Source organism: Rutidosis leptorrhynchoides, chromosome 1 (genome assembly GCF_046630445.1).
Source record: "Rutidosis leptorrhynchoides isolate AG116_Rl617_1_P2 chromosome 1, CSIRO_AGI_Rlap_v1, whole genome shotgun sequence".
Taxonomy (NCBI): Eukaryota; Viridiplantae; Streptophyta; class Magnoliopsida; order Asterales; family Asteraceae; genus Rutidosis; species Rutidosis leptorrhynchoides.
In genome coordinates, this window is record NC_092333.1 from 128,864,228 (window position 1) to 128,874,148 (window position 9,921).

General features: G+C 32.2%; 1 protein-coding gene across 1 annotated transcript; it reads left to right on the forward strand.

Annotated features, from left to right (window-relative positions):
• Positions 1-639: 639 nt before the first annotated feature.
• LOC139864961 (transcription factor MYB57-like) lies at positions 640-2,215 on the forward strand. Its single transcript, XM_071853518.1, has 4 exons — positions 640-791; positions 1,187-1,316; positions 1,598-1,695; positions 1,785-2,215. The coding sequence occupies exons 1-4, from the start codon at positions 668-670 to the stop codon at positions 2,114-2,116; spliced, it is 684 nt and encodes a 227-aa protein (XP_071709619.1). The 5' UTR covers positions 640-667; the 3' UTR covers positions 2,117-2,215.
• Positions 2,216-9,921: the final 7,706 nt, after the last annotated feature.

The following is a 9,921-nucleotide window of genomic DNA, read 5'->3' on the forward strand; positions in this document are numbered from 1 at the left end:
TACGGCGTGTTCATTCTTATTAGTAAAGGATTATTTGATGACTTAATAATTATACCAAGTTAGAAAACTAAATAAATAATTAAAGAAAAACACAGTATTTAATTATATTAATGTTCAGTAGACTAATTATTCTTCGAGCAAAAATAGTTGAAATATATCGAACGACTCTTTGTTGAACTATATTTTAATTTAATTTAAAATTTTCTTGTCTCCTCCATTTTGTTCAAGATTCGCCAGTAAAACAAGTATATACATACATGAATGTGCATGCCGTTGATAGAAAGAAGATGCTACGTGGACACATTATAATTTTTACGATGTTTTATACAGTATAATTTTAATGTCATTCAAAAGACACGACTATATATCTTTACATACTATATTTATTTAATCCTTAAGATGTTGCTGTCACTAAAAAGAAGAAGCATAAACCAAAGATTGTGATGCAAACTCCCATCAAAACCCAATAGAAAACTCTCAACATTCGTCACAAAAAGATATGGTGGAGCTCCCACAATCACCATTACTTTCCACCTACTATATACACGTACTCTCTATCCAAACTAACAAGCCTTACAAGCTTCCATATATATAAATATATATACACAAACAACAAACTCATTATAGAACTAATTAAACCTTCATTCAAACCATATGTTTCTATGTCATGGCGAAGTGCGATGTGGGAAGCTTTCGTAGAGGGCCCTGGCTCGAGGAAGAAGATGAAGTATTGGCCATGATTGTTGGAGCTTTAGGTGAAAAGCATTGGGATGCTTTGGCTAAAGAATCAGGTATTTTTATTTTTCATACGACTAAACAACAACAACAAAACCCAATACACCTTAAGTGGTGTACTGTTTTTAATACGACTAAAGTAGTCTTAAATCTTAATATTGTCTATTTTTAGTAATAGCTGGAATAATATCTTTTTAAAGTGGCAAACTCACGCCACCCTACATAATTTTACATAATAATGTCTTAGACAAGACTCGAACTCATGACCTTAAACTCAGGAGCTCCTTGATACTGCTAGGTCAAAGGCCTTTTGATACGGCTGCAATGATATTGTCTGATATATTAATTGTTTAATTGAGTATAAACTGGGATACCTTATCGATTTACCCATTTTTATTTTATTGTTTGATTAAATATTTAGAGTTTAACAAGTTTAGACGTTTGTGTTAAGGTTTAAGGAGGAGTGGGAAGAGTTGTCGGCTTAGATGGATGAACTATCTTCGACCAAATTTAAAACGCGGTGAGATAACACATGAAGAAGAGCAAATCATTATTAATCTTCATAACCAATTGGGTAATAAGTAAGTATTCGTGTATATACATACATCACAAGGTTTCTCAAAGAATTTAATCTCTAGATACAACAAATTTTGACAAATAAAATGTAAAAACTCTCTTAATCTCAATGTTCGCGCAAATTGTCTCTTTTACATGTTCAAGATGGACAAATTAAGCATTTCGGGTTCATGTAGCCTTTAAAAACACTTGTAAGTATCAAGTGAAACTTGACCAAACATTAGGATTAGGATTATATATGGTAACACAATATAAAACTTACATTTGTGATTTGGGATTTGTGTAGGTGGTCAAAAATTGCTAAAAGATTACCTGGACGAACAGATAACGAGATCAAGAATTACTGGAGAAGTCATTTGAAGAAGAAATCCGAAGCTCAACAAGGTTAGTTACTTAGTTAATTTCCACTCTACTGTAATATATTCCGATACATCAAAATATCGTGTTCAAAGATTATCAAAATCTTGAAACAGAATGCTCTGAAGGCGCGAGAAACAACAACATGAAACAAGAAAATTGTATTGTCGTCGAAAGCAGTAGAAATTTAAAGGAAGTTACTTTTGGAACTTGTTCATCAGAAACAGGAGATCATGCTAACATGAATAATGTGTTTGAAATTGGTTGTCCTTATGAAAGCAGCTGGATATCGGACTGGTCATCGCCATGCTGCTGGTCTGATGACGTAAAACACTATGAAGATTGCGTTGGGACGTACCCACGTTTTTGTCAACTTGGATCAAGCTCTGAAGAAGAAAGAACACAGAGTGTTTGGGATCTGTGGAACCCAAATTGGGAAATGGGTTAAAATCGAAACATTATTCATGTTTTGAAAATATGAGTACTAGTTGTAACTAGTTAATAATGAATTTGAAGAAATTATATGTTTTCCAACATTTTGGGTTGTATATGATCATCATTTGTAAATTCAGTAATAACATACATGTTTACTCAGTTCAGTTCCTTCTAAAAATGTAGTCTAATAAGTTATAAATTGGTTAAATATATGGCAACAAAATATTTTAGCTCTTTCGTACATTTCAAACTATAAAAGGAATTGTGGATCTTCTTGCGTACAATCGCACAAATGTTGGCTGAAGATCTACTTACATCACCAAAAAATTGTGGAACTATACTAGTATAAATGACCCGTGAAATCACGGGTTTGTTTAAACGAAACAGTTTAATGATATGTTTAAGGTATTAAGTGAATGTAAATACTAAAGTCATTTAGTTTATTGAACCCTGGAATCAAAGTTTCCGACTAAGGGTGCGTTTGTTTGCCTCTTAATAGAATGGTTCAGTGCTGAATGCTGAACTATTCAGTATTCAGTGCGTTTGTTTCTGATATCTTAATGACATATGATGCTGAATGGTTCAGAATTCATTGCTGAACCATTCAGAGATGAAACACTCTCTTAACCATTAAGAGCCTAAATTTTCTGTAATTTTCTCCTCAAATCCTATCCTGAACACTTAACTAACAAGTATATTGAATATTTTATTCATGTTACACTTTGATAAGGTAATTTTACTCATTTTGTATCGTTCATTCTAAATGATTATCAAACAGCTTATTTTCATTCAGAACAAACTTTATTCAGAGGCTTTGAATCATTCAGATTCTGAACCATTCAGCGCTAAATCATTCAGTTTTATCAAACGCACCCTAAGAAACTTTCGTTATTTTTAGGGTTAAAGCTATAAATAGGCTATATACTTTCATTTTTTTTTCAATGTAGGCTATATACTCAAAAAAATATCAATGTAGGCTATATACTTTCAAAAAAGTGTACTCATGTCAACACAAATGACTTGCTAGTGACTAAACTGGTTAAAATGATTATGTGGATTTTTTTTCTTTTAAATATGACATGGAAAAAAAAACCTGCAACTTGTTCTTCCATAAATACGCTATATACTTTCATTTTTGTTCCAATGTAGGCTATATACTCCAAAAATACCAATGTATGCTATATACTTTCAAAAAGTGTACTCATTTCAACAAAATACAATTTTGGTGTTCTTCATGAAAACCGCTCATGTTCTTCATCGAATTGTGAAATCGTTGTGGATTTTGAATCTCAATACTTCACAAAAGCTGTTAGTCAAGGCTATTGGCATCATTTTCAAGTAATTTGAAGCTCCGATTAGATGACGATGTTGATACAATGAAGATGATGATGTTACTTGTTAGCAGGTTTCTAAGTTTTGTTGGTATACATCGATACACCTTTTAAGAGTATATAGCCTACATTGGTATTTTTCTGAGTATATAACCTACATTAGAATAAAAATGAAAGCATATAGCCTATTTATGACTTTAATCCTTATTTTTACAAACATATTGATATACTTAATTTAGTCAGTATAAATGAACTTAACATTTATTCTCTCACCATCATCTTCCAATTTTCATCACAATTACTATTTTCCTTATTATAAAAGTTTACATTATAACCTTTTATTAAAACATGCATTTCGCATACATATGTAACATAATTAATCCCGTAAATAGAACTCATATTTCAATAATAATAATAATATAATAATTATAATTATAATTATAGTTATAATTATAATAATAAAGTTTACTTTAAAATTGAGTATTTATATTTAATAATTATTAGTAATAACAAATGTCTCTTGAAATTTTTTCAAAAATTAATATACAATTATTATATGAAGGTTGTACAATATGTTTCAAAGTTTGTACATGTGTTCATGTGGTGTTTTGTAAAAGATTATACAATTTGTTTTAAAGTTTGTGCATATGGTCATTGAGTTGTTTTATTATAAGGTTGTACATAATGATTCAAATATTGTACATATGATTATGAGAGTGTTTTTTTTTTTTTTTTTTTTTTTTGAAAGGCAAGCTTGCATCAGCGTATCATTTATTTCAACGACACTCATCATTTGCACACACACACGCGCTTTCGGGCAGGAAACCCGAACCACACTCTGAGGATCCGACCCTTAAATCATCCCGAGGGGCAGGCGGGCCGAACCTTAGTCCCGGAGCGGGTCGGTAAAACCTTCCCTTTGGGCCACCTTCAAGGAATATATTTCAATTCCTAGAGCGAGTGACGAGGTTCGAACCCGAGACCTCTAGCCCTGCGAGTACACAAGTGTAACCGCGGTACCGCTGGACCGAAGATCCGTTGGTGATTATGAGAGTGTTTTACCATAAGATTGTACATAATACTTTATATATTGTACATATGATCATGAGGTTTTTTTATTACAAAGTTATACATAATGCTTCATATATTATACAATTAACATGTTAATATTTTTACCAACGAACGTTTGCTTCAACGGTATCAAGCTTCAGTGTGGAAGGCCCGCGATTAGTTGCCAAGCAACCCGGGTTCAATTCCTGAGGGCGGAAGGTTTTCTCTCCAATTTCCTGCGATTAGTTGCCAAGCAACTCAGGTCCCGCGCTTAGTTGCCAAGCAATCCGGGTAGGAGTTTCCTTCTAGCGTGTGTGGGTGCAAATGATGAGGGTCGTTGAAATAAATGATCCGCTGATGCAAATTCGCCTTTAAAAAAAAAAACATGTTAATATTTTTGTTAAATACAATTAATTATTTTAATGACATTATCATGAAGGGTTTAGATTTTTTCTTTTTATTTTTGAATTATTTTAAGCTTGAATAATCCTTATTTATAACTTCATTATTTTAGATATTTATACAATACTAGTTATTGAGTCCACAGCAAGCGTCGATTTATTGGCGACTTGACTGACTCTTAGAGCCTAAATTAAATTTTATGTATGATTTAAAACCCATGGAAATTTGATTTTACTATTTTCATGGCGTCTCAATTTTATTTTATATTTTATTTTATTTTTAAAAAAAAAATTTCCTACTTATTAGCCGGAGGTCCACTCGGAAGCAATCTCTCTATCCGTCGAATAGAGAGATGGATGATTTTCTCTACTTTTGAGAGTGTTTTCACTCTAGGTGGAGAAATGACTTGACTTTATTCTCGGATAGGAGAATGATTGTCTACATCTCACCTCCCACATACACCACTTATGTGGTATTGAGTTTTGTTGTTATTGTAACCGGGCTAACTCATACCCTTAAAGCATAAAATAAGCTTTATATAATACACTTAAACTTTTCATGTTTAATATCAAAGTCATTTAATAAGCTCATCAATTTCGGTTTTTACATATATATTTTATTAAAATTCATAATATACATGACAACTTTTGTGTAATAAATGCTTCCTAACTTCTGTCTTAAGGGCATAAGTTAAATAATTCGTAATTATAAATTATATTAAATACTTTTTATTATATACTGTATGTTTTAAGGATTTTGCTACAATGTGCCACCATAGCCCATGATAAAATGCATTTATGATGGTAATTGTTACCTTAAATAAATTAAATTGTATTCAATAAAGTTAAAAGATGCCAAAATAAAATATGTATTTAATATTATTTTTTATTTAGGAGGAAAGTTTTGAGTTATTAAATAGGAGTAGTTTTTAATTTTAACATGTACCATATGGCACATGTTAGCAAATCCTATGCTTCAACATAATTGCAACTTACAAAACGTTATACTGCGGACTACACTAATTTATTACTTTCAATAATCTTTTTATTTTTATTTTTGTAATTAATTCAGCGAAACTTACGTTGGTTTAAAGGCAAAACGACATGTATTAAACATATATTCACATATTAACTACTAGACAAAATTTGTCTTTTCTATTATGAATAGTACTATTCACACTACAATAATTTTTTTTTGTCCCACCGATTGAATAGTACTATTTGCGTTACAATAATTTTTTCCTTTTGTCCCAACGATAAAAGAGACGTCTTTGGTAAAAGAATCAACCTTTAAATGTTAGAAAAAGATGTCGAAAAAAATTATTTTTTACAAAAAAATCAACTAACTTTTTTTTCCCTTCCTCAACGAAAAAGGAAACAACTTTCATAAAAGGAACAACCCTTCAATGCTACCAACAGATGTCGAAAAACAATCTTTTTAAAGAAGCAACTTTTGTAACCCTTCAATGTTAGAAAAAAGATGTCGAAAAAAATTCTTTTTTACAAAAAAATCAACTAACTTTTTTTTTACCCTTCCTCAACGAAAAAGGAAGCAACTTTCATAAAAGGAACAACCCTTCAATGCTACCAACAGATGTCGAAAAACAATCTTTTTTACAAAATAGATCAACTAACTTAAAAAAAAAAAAAAAAAAAAAAAAAACGAACGCTAAAAGAAGCAACTTTCACAGAAGGAACAACCCTTCAATGTTAGATGTCGAAAAAAATTCTTTTTCACGAAATAGATCAAGACTTTTTTTTTAACTCGCATTCAAAACGGAGCCCCCGGCGTGAAGCGAGGGCTCCACAACTAGTTAATTTCAATAAAAATTTCTTGGAGACATTTTTTTTAAACCCCAGGGAGTAATAATTTTACTTCTTGCAATATAAGTTAGCCTAAAAAGGAGTGATACGTAACATTAACTTGTAAAGGAGATGAGTAAAATTTTCCTGTTGATGCTGTCCGGAAACAATCTTACACATAACGAGTATTATTTGATCGTTTTTTAACCTTTTCTCGGGTACCTCAATATAGATTGCTAGTGAGATTCGATTTAGGAGCTCTTGAAAAATGTTGATAATATAAATTCTGTGTGCCTACAACATTTTGGTCAAATTTTTTTTAATTATACGAACTCTGGCTTACATTATTCAAAATGCCCAAGTCTGTAACATCCGTGTTACATCCATCCCACATCGGTTAGAGAGGGGAACGAAGCATGCCTTATAAGGGTGTGGAGACCTTTCCTAGCATGACGTGTTTTGGGACCACAAGCGCAACAGATCTCATGAGAACTCTGCAGTTAAGCGTGCTCAGGCGAGAGCACTACCAGAATGGGTGACCTCCAAAGTCCCCTACATACGACACCAACCCGGAAAAAGGAGAAGCAACATGTTGCTCGAAAAAATAGGAGTATACGACACCAACCCGGAAAAAGGAGAAGCAACATGTTGCTCGAAAAAATAGGAGTAATTTTCATAAGCCCAAATATATATATAGTAAAACTTTTAAATGCTTCAATAACCTGTCTATAGTTAAACAATCTAATATCTCTCCTAACTTCTAATCAGTGTCAACAATCTTGATCTCTCTCCTCATCTTTTCTCTCTATCTCTTTGTATTGTCTTATCTCTCCATCTCTTATTTTATCAAAGGAGTTCCATGTGTCAAGTGCTTTGAACCTTGAAGGATATATATTACGTCATTGAGTTTGGTCGAGTCAAGTTGATAACATAAAAGAATGATAATATTATTGTCAATAAGCAACTTTGTTTAAAGGTGGCGAATACAAAATCCACATGAAATCATTATTCCAATAACATGTCTCTTTAACTCTTGTCACAACTTATCATTTATGAAATTTTTATACAGTATATGTTTTCACTATCAACATAAAATATAGATTATTAACCCACAACTTTAAAACAACATCACTTCCTATCCAACAGGAAATCATATCTTATTTTCATGATTGTTGCCTGGATATAAAGTGTTAATTAATTAAACACTACTTTAGGGCTACTAAATTACCTTTTTGTCATAAACAAATCTTCAAGATATACTGAAGTGACAAACACTACGGAGGAAATAGTTTATTATGTTTTAGGCTAACGGTTCTTGTAAGGTGTCCTTAAAATTACGGACCAATATAAGTTATGTACGTACATGAAAAGATTCTTGGCCTAAACACCATGCAATGTGTCACAATAGCTACATGTTATTGTATTTTTGTTATTTTCACTTTAACGTGCGTTGTACGACTATAATAACTAACAAACTTGGCTTAATATCATTAAGATGCACTGCATTTGTCTTCAACTCGTTTACATTCGTAAATTATATATGTATTAATGATATACTTGGTAAGCAAGTAATTAGCGTTTCTTGATGAGCAAGCTTGATGTAAATATAGAGAGGATTTATTTCCTTATGTATGTATTTGAGTCAATCTCTAATTCTTCGTAATCATTATAGATAGATCAATGATAAACCCATAAAGGGTGTCTTACCGCCATTCTTTCTTTTTTTTCTGTCGTCGACCATGTCTACTTCGGCACCCACAGATGGTACCCTCCTTTTTAATACAGTTTTACATATGTTAACCATTAAGTTTTCTTCTTCCAACTATTTGTTATGGAGATATTAAATCATTCCTCTTCTAACATATCTAGTGGTCCCGATTTAACAACAGAAATTTTGTAGAGGTGGTGAATACAATTGATTGTTAACTGGTTGATACATATTACACCTAGATTGTTGTCGAACGAATGAAGCTTATACAAGGTTTGGACTCTATCGATATAATACCCACACAAATAATTTATACAATAGTGGTTTAAACTATTTATAGAAGCCCTACTAACCGTGTAATAGATCTATTGTCCATGGTACAAAGGATGTATGTACTCAGCCGACAACTATGTCAGGAAGCATGTGACTCCATTTCCTCTTCGGTAGCTATATGCAGGAACAGCCCATTAGACATCCTATTTGAATAAAAAATGGAATGTTAGGTTCCCTAGGCGTTGAAAAAGTATTAACCATGAAATGTGCATGGGTTAAATTTCTATATTCCATTGTTGTCTAGTAAGGTCTCTTGTCAGCCGCCAACACGTGTCATTTTTTGTTCAACTTCGTCTTCAATGTCAATTGAATAGTACCCTTTGATGTAGACAACACATGAAACGACTATGTTTGTAATGGAGCGTAATTTGTCTAATTGTTGTGTGCTGCTCAAGTCTGTGTTGGTTCTTCTGGTGCTGGTTCAGCATAAGATCTTCATTCTAGTTCAGCATACATCCTATGTTGGTCGTGAAGAACCCTTGAATCTTCAACTATCTTGTGTTGATAGGGAAGGTAGCACACCAACTCACTTAGACACATCATTCATTGTTGTTCTTATATTTAGAAAAAATAAGTAAACTTATGCAGGCCCACACATTACAACTAGTATTTTTATAATCATGTTTTATGATAATTAAATCCTTAATTATGCAGGTTACTCAACAGTCTCCCCCTATTTGATGATGATAAAACATCTAACATGAAAAGAAAAACACTAAAGCTCAGCTCTAAAGGACTTAGAAAAATAAGCAGTGAATTATCCCATAAGTTTACTTTAATGGGATCTTTTACAGAGTTATTTATATTTTATAAAATGATATACTTTTGAAGATAACTCATCGTAATATCCATGACTATCATTCAAAATACATTACAAAAGGAATGGAATATCACAACAATTACATATTACAAGAAGAACAAAAATCTATTCTTCATCAAATGGTTCTTGTTTAATCTCCACACACCTGGGAAGAGTTCAGGGAGATCTTCCATTCTTAATTGGGGTATGACTAGTGGTAGAATGATTGGTTCACGTCTGAATGGGCTAACACCGGCTTTCTTCTTCTTCTTTACGAGTTCAGCATCCACATCTACTACTGGTGCATTGGCATATATGGTGGCCTTCTTGAACGAATTCTTTAGTTCTTCAGCAATAATGTTTTTCAATTCACTGTCTCTTTTATCTCTGAAC

Excerpts from the sequence above, each read along its gene's own strand:
- LOC139864961 (XM_071853518.1), top strand. The coding sequence starts at position 668 with ATGGCGAAGTGCGATGTGGGAAGCTTTCGTAGAGGGCCCTGGCTCGAG. Across the intron at positions 792-1,186 it reads TGCTTTGGCTAAAGAATCAG|GTTTAAGGAGGAGTGGGAAG; the intron begins GTATTTTTATTT and ends GTTTGTGTTAAG. Across the intron at positions 1,317-1,597 it reads CATAACCAATTGGGTAATAA|GTGGTCAAAAATTGCTAAAA; the intron begins GTAAGTATTCGT and ends GGATTTGTGTAG.